Source organism: Girardinichthys multiradiatus, chromosome Y, assembly GCF_021462225.1.
Source record: "Girardinichthys multiradiatus isolate DD_20200921_A chromosome Y, DD_fGirMul_XY1, whole genome shotgun sequence".
NCBI lineage: Eukaryota > Metazoa > Chordata > Actinopteri > Cyprinodontiformes > Goodeidae > Girardinichthys > Girardinichthys multiradiatus.
Window position 1 is genome coordinate 6,744,350 of NC_061818.1, and position 18,239 is coordinate 6,762,588.

Sequence of the window (18,239 nt, forward strand, 5' to 3'; positions counted from 1 at the left end):
TGCCTCTGTCTCATTTCAAGTAATTCAGATCTAAACCACTGATTATACAAAGAAGTCCAAATTATTTATAGCAACATATAGCACTGATTTGACTCTTTGTAAATATTTTGAACTTTGAAGATGTTATCCAACATTTTATACAATATTTTTTCATACTGCTCATCAAGAATTCACTTATTTGTATTATTCCTCCACATGTTTGTGATTTAGTTAGAATATTCAAATTAAAAATCCTGCAGTTCCGATTGTTTGCCAGCAGTCATGAAATTGCATCTGGGAGCATTTTGACTTTTTCATTTCCTGTCCAGATTGTGATCATTTGATTAATAAATAAACAGTTCAATAGATAAAACAATATGTGTGTTCATACAGACCAGGTTATTGGTTTTTATCATTTATTTTACCTCATTGTTTCTGTCTGCAGGTTTCTTGCAGCCTTAAATTGGGTTACAATGTTTTAAGGCTTTGGTAAATGAGACCTGACTGGGATTCAATGCCACATACTATAACAATAAAGCTAAACAAACCTCCATTAGATGGAAGCCATGTTTGGAATGAAACATCCTCAAGGTATTTTTGAGGTTGGTCTACACCCAGTTACATGAGAGTTCAAGACATCCAGGAAGTGAAGCTTGGGGCAGATGGGTCTTCCATCTGCACGATAACCCTGAGCATCCTACCAGATTGGTTCCAAAGTAGCTTAATGACAACAAAGTTAATGCTTTGAAGTGGTCATCAGTCTCATTGAAAATTTGCAAACAGAGCTGAAAATATGTGGGTATGTGAGGTGACCTACAATCCTGACTCAGTTATTGCAGTTCTGTCAGGAGGAATGGGCCAAAATTCCTGCAAGAATCTTGTTGAAGGGTACCCAAAATGTTTGACCTAAGAAAGAAAATTATAAGGATGGAACTAATAAAAATGTAATAACGGTCTAAATAAAATTTGCTTTATTCTTTTAGGGAATAAAAATTTCGGCAACCCAGTAAAAATGTGACCTGTCAGCTTATTCAGCCATCACACTGACCCTTCTCTCTGTGCTCAGAGCTTGTGGAAAAAAAGTGCAGGGGATTATTTTCTATTGAGAACTCTGGCTTTCTCCAAACAACCCCAAAAATAAAGTAAACAAGGGCTTTTCAGCTCTTTCCCAGAAGAACCATGTACAGTGATCTTATGAAAACTTTTATTTGAAATCTTAAAATGGAAGCAAAGAAATACAGATTCAAGAACTTCTGTGACTAAATGTATATAAAACCTTTGATAATACCAGTACTCATCCAACAGAGTACAGCTATTGTGTGAGCAATGGCTTATTTTTTACTATGACTTTACAAATATTCATATGTATTAAGTTTTACTGTATTACTGTGTTAAAGTATTTGTTTTGGTGGCTGAAAGAAGGTCTAAAGAAGAGTTTATGGTATGTTAGAAATACTATTTAGATGAATTTCAGGCTACTATTATTGCAGTTGTTGAAACGCTTTGTTTTGCCCTGTAATATAAAGTAACTAGATTACTAAAATATTCAACATTCTTTAAAGTTTCTTTTGAGTTTGCTACTTTTTGTGTATTTAAAATTGTCCTTTAAATTGATCAATTAGTTTTATGTGTTGCATGTGGCTCCAAAGAACAGGATATGATCAGACCTAAGAAAGCACAAGAAAAGCAAAGTCATGAATATTACAAAAAGAAATGTAAGATTTACCTGTACTTCATGACATTAGTGATTAAAAAAAAAACGTTTTTCTAACCTTAGAACTAAAGAAAAATGAACAATTTGCTTTTAACAAAGTGCCAAATGATTTGAAAGCTTTTTTTAGGAGAGCAGCTAGACCATCAAAATGAGATGTTAATGTTTGAAACTTTATAACAAACAAGCTCAGGTTGAAATAAATCACCAATACATGCAATCAGAGGAAAAAGAAAGATTAAACAAGTATTTCCATGTTCCACTGTGTTTAAGAAGAGAAAGTAGCAGCCAAAACAAACTTGTGTCAGAACAAAGAAGGAATGGGTGAAATATTTCAATAATACCTACAGAGAATAAATTGTTTCTGCCCATCAGTCTTGAAAGGGATATAAGGCCTGAGAAAAAGATATTTTACAAGTAAAATACGTTTGCCAGTCTTCCCAGGAGTGGATGTCCCAACAAATTCCCCACATGCTCTTACTGTGCAATGTTTAGAGAATGTTTCAACCATGACGGCTAAATGTCAGACTCTACTTGGCTTAGTTAGCAAGTTAATAACAGTACAAGAAGAAACAGACTGGAGTATGACTTTTTTTGGAAAGGTTTCCAAGAAAGTTTTTCTTCCCTCTAAAATGAAAATGGTTGTTTAATTTTAGTTTGGGTGACGCAGTAATTGGCACTGTTGCCTTGCAGCAAGATGTTCAGGGGTTTGAATCCCAGCCGTTGCTCTTTCTACATGGACTGCATGTTCTCTGTGAATATGTGGGTTTTCTCTGGGTGCTTTAGTTTACCCCCACAGTCCAAAAACATGACTGTAGATGAATTGCTCTCTATATATTGTCCTTGGGTATATGTGTGTGTGTCTGTGTTGCCATGGGATGGTTCACCACTATTCTGTGTTTTCTCCTATTTGTGAATAATGGTTCTCACTGTGGTTCACTGGAGGCCCAAACCATTAGAAATGGGCTTGTACCCTTTACCAGACTGATAGGTGTCAATGTCTCTGTTTCTCAGCTGTTCTTGAATTTCTTTACATAGGATCATGATTTGTTTTTTTAAGATCTTTTATTTTAGCCTACTTCATGCTGTCAGGCATGTTCTCTTGATTTCTTGATTCTACAAGTTTGGCAGTAATTGGGCTGTGGGTTTGACCGGTAAAATATACACCCCCAAAAATGTGGTTAATCATGATATTTCATGATTTAAAATGGGGGTGTTTAAAGGTCTGGGTTTTAATTTGAAAAATGTATAATAATAGGTTTGTACATTTTGTCAGATTACTCTAAAGACAATGCTAAACATATACATTTATTTAGAAGATTTTCTCCAAGGACAGCCAATAGTATTTAACACAAATTCTCTCACAGAAAACTCTTACATATGTAAACATTGTATCACGGCCCCAGTGAGATAAACTCTTTTCCTGCCTTGTCTCTCCGAGTGTTTGCTTTCCTGGCATCCAGGGTTAGGCCCTTGTGAACAGGAAGGAGGTTGACGTATTTTCCGCAGGCTCAGACCGGGGAAAGTTGTTTCCTGAGCTTCACACTGTGTTGATGGTTTCCACACCAAAGCGTCGCCTTCCTACAAAATGACTGAAACAGACTTTAGGAACTCTTAAAAGTGGTATTTTTTTTTCCAAGTTGTTTTTTTTTCTTCTCGCCGATGTCCTGCCTGTTCTTGAGCTGGCTGCTGAGAAGATGAACTCGGAGAAGGAAGACCTAGGTAGTCAAAGCAACAGGTTTAATTAACTTTACTCTGCTTTACGTGATGCTGCCCTGCAGTGCTGTCAGATTTATAGCTGGGGTTTTATTTGTTCTTAATGCTACCTTGTTTCTAGTTTCCAGGTAAAGCTGAAGCAGTTTGACGTTAACAGATCAACGTTAGCTTGATTGGCCGTTAAAATGAACTGCAGCTGCTAGCTACAGCTAACACGTTAAGCTAACTTACCAACATTTCTCCTCCAATAATACCAGTTTTAACTATTATTTTTTCACTATTATTTCACTTCAGTACAAAATATGTATTTTCATTATATTTTTTTAAATACTTGCTTTATTATTGACTGTAAGAGATAATATTTTGCAAAGTAACATTAACTATTAGTTATTAAACCAGTAACCCACAGATAAAAAAAGAGAAGCGAATCAGAAACTAAATAATGAGAAGTGGAAATGTAAAACCTTTTTTTGTGGACAGTTTTGGCATTTCTATACGTGGCCGTTAATCTTATTTTACAAGCTATGCTGTTTTGATTCAGTCAGATAAATGCAGTGATTCAAGTCCTTGAAATAATATCACAGATTATATGTTGCTTATTGTGAAATATGAGCTCTCAAGTAAAGGATAAACACCTCAAGTGTCCTTAAGTGTCTTTGGGTATTTGAGATAAAAGTCTTTTTGCAGTTAGTTGCATGTTAAGAGTTTTCATAAAAGTTAGACACTTGCTGGAAGTGTTTATTTCTTCTCATTTTGATAATTATGGGTTACAGCTGAAGAAAGCCCGACATTTTGTTTCTTAAAAAATTGTTTAGTTGTGGTCTACAGTCAGACCTCTAACTTGACAGCCGTCCGCTAAAGAAGCTGGTTGTTAATGATAATGGAAAATTTTGTGGAAGGAAAAAGTGTGGTTTAAAGAAGCAGCGCAGGTAACAGGGATAACGGCACTTATAGGAGGATTGTGAAGCCCATTCAGGAGTTTGGGGGAAAGTCGCACCAAAACTGATGAATCCAGGCAGCTACAATTGTCAGATCCCTTGTATTAACCCAAACCTGAACCAGAGACAACATCTGAACTATCTTACCTGGGATAAGGATAAAAAAAGAGGTCCAAAGTCCTCTTTTCAGATGATATTAAATATTGCATTTCATTTGTAAATAAAGGCCTGGAGGAAAAATGGAGAGGTAGGCAATCTAAGCAGCTTGAGAACCAGTGTGATGTTTCCAAGTGATGATTTAAGGAGTCATGTCTGAGGCAGGTGTTGGTCCACTTCTTTTTTTTAATTAAAATCAAAGTCAGTACAGGCATGAATCAGGAAAATGTAGAACGATTCAAGCTAGTATCAAACTTTATGGAGACACCGATTTGATCATCAGCATTAAGAGATAAAAAAAAGTTTAAATAAATCATTCTGTGAAAGTAATCAACAGAAAATAAGTTTCATCTTTGGGATAGATGAACTTTTCAATAGCCTTGAGAAGCAGCTGTATGTGTTCAGGGCTCAGTATCATGAACACAGTAAATGACTTTTCTTTCTCTGCTCTTATAACTGAATATAGTTGTTGTTTGCTCTCCTGTTTTAATAACGCGAAGGTGTTTTAAACAAAAGGAGAACCTAGTTGCACTCTTGTTGTTTAGATCTGTAATCCTGTTCTGGGCCTTCCAGGGGACACCTGCTTCATGTGTGGGTTTCAAGGTCAAATTCTAGAAACATTTCACTGAATGCACTTCCTCCTAAACAGTAACTCTGCTGTCAGGTCTGAAAACTGAAACCTTACACTAATATTTGTTTTTTGCTGTAAGTTTATTTAATGTTTACTCAATAGAGCTTTAACATTAACTAATCATTGAGGACGTATGCATCCTGCAATGATGGTGGTGCCACATTAGCCTAAATGTATATTTTTTAAAGGGTTAACTACAGTCTGCCATCTGCAACAGTTAAAAATGAGGCTGTTTTTAGGTCTTAATGAAATGCTAATTTCTGTATGATTAAATCAGAAAGGTTTATGTAATTTAAATAGATCTTAATTAAATCAGAACATGTGCAGCTTTGTTTTACTTCTGCTGAGTGAGACTTTATCACCACTTCTATGTCAGAAAAATATTCCTTTTGGAAAGATTTTGTTTTTTCGTCTTTCCATTCACTTTGATCTTAATGTTCTTTTTATGCGTGAGTTTTTTTTTAATGATAGTTGTGAAGTAATTATGGGTTTGAAGGACATTATCATATAATAGCATCCTGTTTAAAGTACTGGTGTCCAAAATCTTTGCCATGTGGGCCAACATTGTCAAATTGGAAGTACTCAGGGCTTTAAGTTTTAAAATAAAAATTTTAAACACAAAAATTACTTTATTGTGAAGATTTGTATTTGTAACAGCACAATAATAAACCAAACATTAAATATTTTAATGACACAAAGTCGTCTGATTTTGGAAAGATAACGAAGATCTTAAGCATTTGCCCTTTTTAAAAGAAAGACATGCTTTTGTGTTTTGGATCGATTGTTTTCTGTGGTCTCTCTATAATTTGTTTGTCAATTATCAGCAGCAAGACCCAAGTATGGGTCACCCTGCAGAAGAAAGCTTATCTTCTATAGCCTCATTTAGAGAGCTGATGGTACTCGTGCTTTTCAGTAAAGGTTGCTGGATGCGTGGTTTAGAAAAGATAAATACTTTTCCATTTTAAAAGGAGTTCATTCAGTCAGTGAAAATCTCACCCTAAAAAATGTAAAATGTGCCTCTTTGCATCCGCTGCCTGCACAAAAGCATTCTAAGGACTTTAAATGGCCCGCGTGCCGCAGTTTGGACACAGCTGCTTTAAATAATGCTGGAAAAATGAACCTTGCTATAAATTTGTAAAACCTTGAAGTGAATTGATATTTTAGTCCAGTAGCATAATCAATACAAAAAAGAATAAATTAATTTAAGTATATGTGGTGGGAAAAACTTGTATTTTTTTTAAGTCACTGGTGAAACAATTATGGCATAAAAATATAAGACAGTAAAAATGTTAGAATGATAAAAAAATGAGATAACACATTAAAATAAAATTTTCAGTGTGAAACTACGCGACTACGGTAACAGATTCATACATTTCAGATCTTCTCCAGGCATGTAACACATGTTGCTGCATACGCTGCTTTAGACATCCTGGAATAAGTCATAAATGATAAACGTTTGTCTTGTTTTCAGTGGCGAGCCTGCAAGCCCAGCTAGCCGAATGCCGGGCTCAGGTCGAGCACTGGCAGGGCGTGGCAACGATCTGTGAGCTGAGCAAACAGGAGGAACTGGCCGAGCTGCAAAAACAATGTGATGGAGAGATCCAGTCTCTGCAGGAGGCTCTCAGAGGTCAGCAGCTGTGTGTGTTGGGCTTGTGCTTCTACATTGCTTCAGATGTAAAAATGCTGCAATGATGTAGAGATATGTTTTAGAAAAATGGTAATATGACTTTACACAGCTTAAGTTAGAGGCAAATCTAAAGTGATAACTGGTTGACATTTTTTACTTTCTAAATAAATCCTAGTCCTGGGGAATAGACAGAAACCTGCTTTCTTAGACCTTCTGACTGATTTTGCAAAGCGGGAAGCTGCAAATAACGCTAACATGACAACAAACTTTATTTTAGACATGAATTTATTGTGTTGAAGTGACTTCCTGGCCATTGTTCTGATAGTATCTGATAGTAGCATCGGGTCTTCTGCTGATGTTAGCGATGTGTGCTGCTTTTAGCTCCTGGAGGGCAGAACTAGACTGCAGGTTTTAATATTATTACATCAATGGGTTAGCATTGTTTTCAGCGTTTTTGCCTTGTTTCTGCAGCACTAGATAATTGTTATCAAACTGCAAAAATGGCTGAACGGGTTAAAGTGGAACGCTCTCTTTGACCTCTAGGGGGGCGGGGGGTGAAGTGCCTCAACAGCATTTAAAGAGACGGCACCAAAACAAGTTGCTCTCAGACGCACTTCAGAACAGGTAGAAGAGGAGCCTGAGGAGCTACAAGAACAAGGAGTTCAGACCAAAGCATTGAGTTTCCACTTTATATAGACCACAGCTGGATGATTTAAGGTGAAAAGGAAGGATTTAAAAGCATATGTCCCCTTTAAAATATTTTTCCAGAGTTTTACTAACTTAAATCAAGGACGTGATTACAGAGTAGACATTAAACTGAACACATTTAGCCCAGTTAAACTGTAAACTTCAGCCTTTCTGTGAATTTTCTAGAATCATACCTTAGTTTGAGATTCCAGAAAGGAAGCCAACATTTCCAAATCCAGCGTGATTCCCTGAGGACAAAGATGAAAGAGCAGAAAAATAAAACGGAGCATCTTTACTATGTTCAGCCTTCCTGTTGCTGAAGTCGGTTCTGGGTCCATCGCTCCTTCACCAGTTGAAATGTTCTGAACTGACACCTGGGCAGTCAGATTGTTTTTATGCCTAAAAAAGTTGCAAACGTACAAAATAGCAAAGGAGTAAAATGACCAGATGTCGCTAAAGTGTCTCTGCAGCAGCCAGAGTGGAACGACAACATGTCCTTGTTGAAACATTTCTGAAGACTTTCTGAGACTTTAGGACAGAGTCTATCTGTCCTAACAGCTGAAGCTTGGTCCAAACTGGGTCATCATCAGGACAGTGATCCCACACACAGCAGCTAATCTATGACAGAAAGGCTGGAAAAGAAAAGAATCAATGTGTTGCAATGGCCCAGTCAAAGTCCAGACTTAAATCTGGTTGGAGTGCTATGGTGAGATCTTCAGTTTATTGAGGGTTCTGCTCAGCTCTCTGAAGGTAGCTGTTTCAAGGCTTCATCTTTGTTTAAACGTTATTGAACACTTGAGGTTAGCTTTAAATAATTTTATTAGCATGTAAAGATCAGATTGGCTGTATTGTGACGACATTGTTGTAAATAAGCGGCGTTTAACTAAATAATCTGAACTGAAACTATCTCTGTAGTTATGCTGCTATAGGCTTAAGCAGCTGGAGGACATAATGACCACTTTCACCTTCTTCGCTACATTCTTATACTACTCTCCAATTTTGCATTATTTGCGGTTATTTCAGCTTCTACCTTTATGTTATCTCTTTTCTCTTCCTAGAAGCTACACCTGGCCTGACTCTGTGTCTACCTGTGACACCTTTCTGGAGAGGGGCATCGTCAGAGCTTCTGCTGGCAACAACTTAATGCTCACCCTCTACAGATGATCCACATGGCCCTGTCTTTCAGTGTTTAACCCTTTCTCTCTCCTAGACATGGCGACTGGCTGAGCTTTTACTGTAACTAATTATATGTTCTCTCTTTCAGACTCTAACCTTGAAAACTGGCTCAGAGTTTATCTGTTCATTCTTTCTAGGTGAAACGACTAAAGGAGCTACATCCATTAACATTTACTTTTCCTTCCCATAGAAAGTAATCCTGGATCAGTGCTTCTTTGTTCTCTTTGTGTCTCTGCTCTGTTCTCTCAACCCCCAGTCGGTCGTGGCAGATGGCCGCTCATACTGAGCCTGGTTCTGCTGGAGGTTTCTTCCTGTTAAAAGGAAGTTTTTCCTCTCCACTGTCGCTACATGCATGCTCAGTATGAGGGATTGCTGCAAAGTCAACGCCAGTGACTGTCCACTGTCTCTACATGCTCATCCAGGAGGAGTGAATGCTGCAAGTCACTGACTGAATGCAATCTGCTGGGTTTCCTTAGATAGAAAAACGTTTTATCCAATTTGAATAAATAACCGAATCTGACTGCACTGTTCAATGGTTAGGATTAATTGGAATGTATGAACCCGACTGTTGTGAAGTGCCTTGAGACAACATGTGTTGTGAATTGGTGCTATATAAATAAAACTGAATTGAATTGATTTGTTTATAAACTTAAATGCCCTATTTTCAGAGACTGCAGCCCAGTATGAAGCCAGGATAGCTGTGCTGCAGTCCCAGCCTGTGGACTGGAGGAGAACCAGTGGACACAACACGGTCGGTTTGCTTCTGGGTCTCTTTAAATTAAAAGTAAAGTGTTTTATACTGAATCTCATTGTTTGTTTTCTGTGCCTGTTAGACCAGTAGCAGGAAGGGTCGGGGCGAAGCAGACTTCTCCATTAATGAATCTCTAACATCGGTCGTCAGCAGCTTGAGAGAGGATGAAGCGGCTTCATCGGTGGACCAAACGCGAAGTCGCCCAGCAGAGCTGGAGGCAGCGGCAGAAGAAGGGTCGCCTCTTTCGGCGGAGGGTTATTTTTCCCTGCAGAACTGTGACTCTGCCTCGCTGTCCTCATTCTCGTTAGACACGCCGTCTCTGCCCAGAAAGCTCCTCGCTCAGGAAGACACGGAGTCGCTGGTTTCCACGGGAACGCTAGTTCCTGAAGCCATCTACCTGCCGCCGGCTGGACACCGCCTTGTTACGCACAGTGACTGGGATGCCCTCAATGCGCAGGTCCAGAGACAGCAGCCTATCAGTAACTCAGCTGTAAGGTGGTAGCAGGTCAGAGGGTTGGTTTAAATCTGTGGTGTGTTTGGTCAGTTGTCAGAGCTGAGAGGGGAAGTGAGCCGGTTGCAGGTGGAGAAGGAGGAGCTGGAGAGAGAGCTGGATAAACAGACCCACCACACCCACCAACAGGTGGGATACACTGCACTGATTGGTTGTCCTAATTAGTGATGCATCAGTCAGTCTACCAATTTTGATTGGTGGACTGACTGATGCAGGTAAGGTACTGAAAAATCTGATTACCTTTTTCCTCCTGAAAATGTAAACGTTTTGGCCAACAAGTTTAGTAAATAAGAAATAATAAAATAATATATTAAAAAAATTGCTTAATGTTCAGTTGGCTTATAAAGTATGACCTTAATGTAGACCCTTGCAGGACATTTTTTTTTTACATATTATTGAATTCAGCCAAGGTTACATTAATGACTCTTTCTGTGTAACAGTCCTTAGGAGGAAAATGGGAATCAGCAGCTCAGACCTCAAAGAAAATAAAAAAAATCATCTGATGCCCTCCAGTCCTGATCAGATTCATTCACCAGTGAAATGTGCAGATTTTAATACAAGTTGATGTGTTTGTTGGTGTTCAGGTCTCATTGCTCCAGTCTCAGGTCCAGACTTCAGAGACCCTCCTACAGGATTTGCAGAAATCTTTCAGCCAATCACAGAATGCGGTCCAGAGCCGGCTGGTGAGTGACACGAACATCTGAAAATTTAGCCTAATCAAATCCTTACAAAATTGGCAAACTAGATAGTGATTGTAATAACATAGTAGATTTTGTTGTAGGTTGACTTTAGTTACTGTGGGCCAGATATTTATCTCAGTACTGTGCTGCAGCGGCGCTTCATGAGTAAATAGTACCCTGTAGTACTCTTTTTGCACCTTCCTCTGCTTACTGGACCACACACAACCAAACCTGGTCCCCTGACAAACCAAATTCTGCTCCTGAGTAACTTTCATACTATGTGACTTATTAGAAGGATGCATTGGGAACTACATAAGATGCTGGAATTAGTTTTGTGATTTAGATAACAAAAAACATTGAAAATGCAGTTTTTTCTGTCTTTAGCAATAGAATAAGGTTTTCATAAACCTTAAATTGTGCTTCAAAGACTCTCTGTTCAACTTTGTATTATACATTTTGGGTTTAAGCAGGTTAAGTAGTCATAGAGGTAATCAAACGCATTCCCGATTGTTTAAAATAACTATGAAATAGCCCTTTAATTAGAAATTGGAGCTCCAAATCAGAAACCAACTCCGGGGCAATTAACAGGTGACCTATTTTTGTCCTCTTGGTGCCCCTAAGGTTGCGCCGCCCTGGGCAGTGAGCCATATCCAGCATATACAGGTCCTTCTCAAAATATTAGCATATTGTGATAAAGTTCATTATTTTCCATAATGTCATGATGAAAATTTAATATTCATATATTTTAGATTCATTGCACACTAACTGAAATATTTCAGGTCTTTTATTGTCTTAATACGGATGATTGTGGCATACAGCTCATGAAAACCCAAAATTCCTATCTCACAAAATTAATAGTGACAAGTAAGCTAGTCAAATCTCACAAAATTAGCATATCATTAAAAGGGTCTCTAAACGAGCTATGAACCTAATCATCTGAATCAACAAGTTAACTCTAAACACCTGCAAAAGATTCCTGAGACCTTTAAAACTCCCAGCCTGGTTCATCACTCAAAACCCCAATCATGGGTAAGACTGCTGACCTGACTGCTGTCCAGAAGGCCACTATTGACACCCTCAAGCAAGAGGGTAAGACACAGAAAGACATTTCTGAACGAATAGGCTGTTCCCAGAGTGCTGTATCAAGGTACCTCAGTGGGAAGTCTGTGAGAAGGAAAAAGTGTGGCAGAAAATGCTGCACAACGAGAAGAGGTGACCGGACCCTGAGGAAGATTGTGGAGAAGGGCCGATTCTAGACCTTGGGGGACCTGCGGAAGCAGTGGACTGAGTCTGGAGTAGAAACATCCAGAGCCACCGTGCACAGGCGTGTGCAGGAAATGGGCTACAGGTGCCGCATTCCCCAGGTCAAGCCACTTTTGAATCAGAAACAGCAGCAGAAGCGCCTGACCTGGGCTACAGAGAAGCAGCACTGGACTGTTGCTCAGTGGTCCAAAGTACTTTTTTCGGATGAAAGCAAATTCTGCATGTCATTCGGAAATCTCCAGAGTCTGGAGGAAGACTGGGGAGAAGGAAATGCCAAAATGCCAGAAGTCCAGTGTCAAGTACCCACAGTCAGTGATGGTCTGGGGTGCCGTGTCAGCTGCTGGTGTTGGTCCACTGTGTTTTATCAAGGGCAGGGTCAATGCAGCTAGCTATCAGGAGATTTTGGAGCACTTCATGCTTCCATCTGCTGAAAAGCTTTATGGAGATGAAGATTTCATTTTTCAGCACGACCTGGCACCTGCTCACAGTGCCAAAACCACTGGTAAATGGTTTACTGACCATGGTATCACTGTGCTCAATTGGCCTGCCAACTCTCCTGACCTGAACCCCATAGAGAATCTGTGGGATATTGTGAAGAGAACGTTGAGAGACTCAAGACCCAACACTCTGGATGAGCTAAAGGCCGCTATCGAAGCATCCTGGGCCTCCATAAGACCTCAGCAGTGCCACAGGCTGATAGCCTCCATGCCACGCCGCATTGAAGCAGTCATTTCTGCAAAAGAATTCCCGACCAAGTATTGAGTGCATAACTGTACATGATTATTTGAAGGTTGACGTTTTTTGTATTAGAAACACTTTTCTTTTATTGGTCGGATGAAATATGCTAATTTTGTGAGATAGGAATTTTGGGTTTTCATGAGCTGTATGCCAAAATCATCCGTATTAAGACAATAAAAGACCTGAAATATTTCAGTTAGTGTGCAATGAATCTAAAATATATGAATGTTAAATTTTCATCATTACATTATGGAAAATAATGAACTTTATCACAATATGCTAATATTTTGAGAAGGACCTGTATAAGAAACACCACTGATTTGCTGGCTCCAGTATTTTTGTTCAGTTACAGCGTGATTAACGTATTGTCTTTTCTTCATCAGAACACAACAAGGAAGCAAAAAGAAACGGTGCTTGTTATTTCTTTCCTTCGCCATTTTCTGTTTTATATTTTAATCTTTTTGTATTTTAATTGTGATTGGAAAAAGATACTGTTTGCCAAGGAAGTGTGTCATGCCTACTTTGGTGACCTATGATTTTAGGGGAACTTTCTAGAATCTGCTTGTAAGTCTGCTGTAAAGCAATGTAGCTATGTGGCTCCAAGATTATTCGCCAGCAAAAAGTAATTCAGTCTTGTTTTTTATGATTTCACATAATAAATTATATAATGTATACATGAGATTTGAGATGTTTTGTGGTTATTTATCACCATAACTCATGAAAAAACATAATTATAATGGAAATAACTGATGCGCATTATGGATCTGGCTCAATGTCCAGATGCAGATTTGCCTCCAACCTTCTGAAAATGAGTATTTTTATAAGTTACAGCTGCTGAATGTTGCAGCATTATCTTCTTCGTGGACATGAAAAAAGCATCATGCACTTCATGAATAAAATGCCTGTGTATTTATCCTCAGTTTTCTTTGTTTTTCTGGGTCCAGGCGGAGTTGTCGCTGTCTCAGCGGAAAATGTGCTCTGAGCTGTCCAGGCTGAAAGGAGAAGACGTTGAAGAGAGTTTACTAGATCCCGGATCATCCCTCTTGGGCTCCCAGCATGTAAATCTACCAGTTTAGATGCTAACTTACAGAACGCCTCAGTCAGAAGGGCTGATGAATCAGTTTTTTATTCAAAAAAAGAATCTATTTAAACTTAGTTTCTAAGGATAATGGTATGGCTTATGGAGGTCTCGCTACATGAAAGTCTGAAATTATAAAACAAAATGTTTTTTCTGCTTTAAGGAAAGTTTGCAGTTAATTTAAAACCTCATGTAGTGATGAAATGCATTCTACGATTTGTTTATGGTAAATTTTATGTTGAAATTAGGGTTTTACTGCAATAATTGTTTAGGTTTTATGAAAGTTTTGATTTTACAGTTTGGGTGACACTATGATTTGACTATAATACATCATATATCATAGCATGAAGAGCTGGTACAGCAGGCAACATGACAGCTTTATAGCAGATAACTGCTGTACCTTTAAAACTGTTAATACCATTTGAATATTTTTACATTTTGTTACATTATCAATTAATCAAACTATATTTATATAGCACCTTGCATTGGTCAAGGTGCTTTAAATACAGAAAACTATATAAAAAAAGTCAAAGTAAGAAAATTGAATACACTAAAAATCAAATGTCAAAAGCGTTTTTAAATAAATAGGTCTTAAGTTCAGCTTTGAATAAAAACAGGTCAGAGATTATTATTATTATTATTCCAGGATGCTGGCCCAGCCCCTGAAAAAGACCGGTCCTACCACTGCTTACGCCTAGAGCCAGGCACCTCCAGCAGATGGTAACCAGCAGACCGTAAGGCTCTGCTGGGATGGTGGTTTCAGCTAGGTAGGGCGGTTCAAGACCTTTCAGTGCTTTAAAAACAAACAGCAGCAGTTTAAACTGTATCCTGATCTGAACCGGAAGCCAGTGCAGGGATAGAAGGATAGGAATGACGTGTTCATGTTTACGTGAGTTAGTCAGCAGCAGGATTTTGTACCAGCTGTGAACGGGAAACGGAAGACTGATTGATACTGACTGATAAAGCATTACAGTAGTCAAGTCTAGAACTGACAAAGGCGTGGATGACCTTCTCCACTTCGCTGCGGCTAAGGAATGGCTTTCCTTTAGACAGCAGGCAAAGCTGAAAAAAGCTTGTCTTCACAAGACAATCAACCTGTTTGTCGAGTTTTAAGCGACAGTCAAGTTTCACCCCTAGATTTTTTTACTACCTGATTGAAGTGGGGGGGCGAAGGACCCGGGCTGGGTAACACAAAGCATGATTTACTGGAGGCATGGAGCAAAATCCATTCCTGTTTATCATTATTTAGGTGGAGAAAGTTTTGAGAGCCATCACCTAATGTCTTTAAGGCAGCTGTAAATGGAGTTTAAACTGAGCGCAGAACTTGGAGTGACCGGTTGATATATTTGCAGGTCATCTGCATACAGATGAAAAGACATACTGTGATTTCTACTAGATTTGATCAACAAATACCCCCCTTTGATACCTTTAAGGAAAATCATCTGTATTCAGAAGTCACCTGATTAGTAAACAGGATCCTCTTGTTTGTAATATAATCTCAGATGTTATGTAAAAGCATCAGAGGTTCTTTAGTGAACATTATGAAGACCATGGAACTGAAAAGTCAGGGAGACAGGCCATTTAAGACCAGTATTAACCAGAGAAGCAGCCTCGACACCCATGGTTACTCTGGAGGATCTGCAGATATCCACAGCTCAGATTATTATTATTCCTTATTAGTGATGACCCTCCACAACTTATTGTTTATCCAATTCCTATAGGGGGCGCACTGTGAGGAGCGACTTCGGATTGAGATTGTCAATCTAAGGGAGCAGCTGGACAGTCGGACGGAGGAGAACGGTGTGTATACTGTTTCTTACTGAGATTATTCTGCTAACCTTCACCATGCTGAAACCATTTCTTTGTTTCCCTTCATGCTTCATGGCTGCTGCTGATTGCAACTACTGTCATCAGATGTTTTAGGGGGTGAGTGAACATCATGCTTTATTATTAGCCTGGTAAACCAATTAGCAGTTCTTGTGATCCTGTTGAAGGATGACATTTCGTTTGCCTGGAATTCTCCATCCATGCGGTTATCAGTCTCATAATTGTAAATTTATGGAGCTGTGCTTGTGATTGTCTCCGCAGTGCAGCTTTCCACTCTGAGGACGGAGACGGAGAAGATCCAGGCTCAAAAGGACCAGCAGCAGGCTGAGCTGCTTGCCTGCCGCAATGAACTGGGAGCTCTGCGGGTGGCGCTCACTCATTTGCAGAGCACCAACAAAGCACTCACTCATGATAAAGTAAATAAAACTTGCTTTTAAAGCTGAAGTACAGCTCTTATTTTGATGCAGTTGCAGCCATTTAGTCACATCAGTGAAGTCTCTACGACTATTTATGCTGATGGCGCTCAGTCTGAGATGAGCTGGAGATGCAAAGCTGTAGGGGTATTTTATCAACCATTCCTTATTGTTTAAGTTTGTAGCCGAAATTTTTATCATAGTCACTCTTTGTTGTTAAAGTATTAAAAACCCTAATGACGAAGAATAACCTAATTGATATGAAAATGATACTAGATATGATAAGAAAGTGAAATTAATGTTCTGTGTGATGTAGGAGAATCTGTTAACGCCCGTTTAACGTTTTCACATTTTATCACATTACAACCACAAACCTTGGTGTATCTTATTGGGATTTCATGTAATGGACTAATGAAAACTAGTTCATTATTGTTAAGTAGAGGGAAAATGATACATGTTTTTCAAATGAAACTTGAAAAGTGCAGATTTGCACTTCTGGAGACTGGGACGTAGCCCGAGGTCAGATTGGATGGAGAATGTCTGTGAATGTGTTTTCGAGTCATGTTGAAGATTCTCAGCTGGATTTAGGCCTGGACTTTGACTGGGCCATTCTTATGCGTGAATATGCTTTGATTTAAATCTGAGGTTTTAAACCTCTGTCCCTGAGGGCTGGCGTCCTGCAACTTTTAGATGGTGATCCAACACGCTTTATCTGAATTGCTCAATTACTTCCTCAGCTAGTGAGTCCTGCTATAGACTTAATTATTGGATTGAGGTGTGTTGAAACAGAGATGCATAAACGTTGCAGGATCCCGGCTCTGGATTTTGGGACTCCTGATTTTAACCGTTCCATTAAAGCTTAGGGTCATTGTCCTGGTGGAAAGTGTAGCTCTCTCCCATTACAAAGTCTTTTGTGGCCATGTCTTTCTCAGGATTGTTTAGCTCATTGTCCGCCTGAGCTGTGAATCTCTGCAGCTCCCCCAGAGTTAACAGGGGCCTCTTGGTTGCTTCTCCGATGAATGATTAAATAGTTTGGTTGGGCGGCCGTGTCATGATAGACACTTTCCATTTTCAAAGGATGGATTGAGGAGTCCTCAGTGAGATGTCCCCAGATTAGGATATTGTCTAATCTAACCTTGCTTTAATCTCCACAACTTCATCCCTGACCTGTCTGCTGTGTTCCTTGGTCTCCATGATGCTGTTTATTTGACTAATTTGGTGATTTCTCAAGGCAGCTGATCACACTAGATTTTATTTAGGTGTATCAGACTATTCAGATCACACCACACTATTCAGATTTTCTTTGTGAAAAACTGTTTCCCACCATGTGTTTAAAGGACACATGGGTTTAACGTCCCCGTCTCTGTGTATCTCAGGCCGTGCTTCACCAACAGTGTCTGGAACTTCGAAGCCAAGTGATCAGTCTTCGCTCCCAGGTGGACACCAGCCAGGCTGTGCAGCGGGACTTCGTCGAGCTCTCCCAGTCGCTTCAGGTACAGTACGAATCAATGTCCAGCGACAGGCGCAAGCTCTCAGATCCACCGCACCCACACTCTGTGACATGCTAATATTCAGTCCGACATCTCTCTCCACGCTCAGGTGAAGCTGGAATTGATCCGACAGGCGGAGACCCTGGAACAAGTCAGGGAAATCCTGGGGGAGAGTGTCGGTGAAGCTGGCTCTCAGCCGGCTGATGTCTCGTGAGCATTAGTGGAAGAGACGTGTAAACCAAAGACCAACATCAAACATAGAAGTCCGCATGCTGACCTGACACCCCAGATCATTCACCGCTGATTCACTTTTTGTATTGAGACACTGGAACTTCTGTTTTCGCTGGCTACAGTTCAATGTCAGTACATGAAACGGTTTCTTAGTGATTAAGAACCATTTTTTAAATGACTTCTAGCAACACATTCCTTCCTGTACAGTACTAATGTAAATCTGAACTTGATTTGTTTATAAAACTGACACAACTCCAGCAAAACACTCATCTGTGCAACACTGCAGTAATTATTATGCATAAATAAGCAATATTTCTCAGTGAAAAGGGACCACTAAACTGCACTCGAGCACAGTGCAGTGAGGATTTATAAAGCAATGCAAAATAGAGGATTTTTAATGTATTTTGTTATTATATGTAATTATGGATCTATTAAGCATAGACCTAGCAGGCATATCTTCGTGACCCATAACGACCTTTAAATTTAAATGTACGACTGGATTGTGAAATGAGATTGTTGTATTTGTTGTGAAATAGAAATGTGTAACATCTTTTGTTTTTTGTTTTAATACACACTGAAGATGAAAAACAAGTTGTCACATCATTTCTCTCAAGCATTAAGGTCACAATTAAACGG

General features: G+C 39.2%; 1 protein-coding gene across 1 annotated transcript; it reads left to right on the forward strand.

Moving 5' to 3' along the window:
* Nucleotides 1–3,119: 3,119 nt before the first annotated feature.
* Nucleotides 3,120–18,191, forward strand: rabep2 (rabaptin, RAB GTPase binding effector protein 2). The gene is made up of 12 exons (XM_047359124.1): nt 3,120–3,412; nt 6,603–6,758; nt 9,290–9,372; nt 9,455–9,829; nt 9,917–10,012; nt 10,468–10,566; nt 13,509–13,622; nt 15,364–15,442; nt 15,557–15,568; nt 15,731–15,885; nt 17,259–17,375; nt 17,482–18,191. The coding sequence occupies exons 1-12, from the start codon at nt 3,388–3,390 to the stop codon at nt 17,584–17,586; spliced, it is 1,416 nt and encodes a 471-aa protein (XP_047215080.1). The 5' UTR covers nt 3,120–3,387; the 3' UTR covers nt 17,587–18,191.
* The last annotated feature ends 48 nt before the right edge of the window (nt 18,192–18,239 follow it).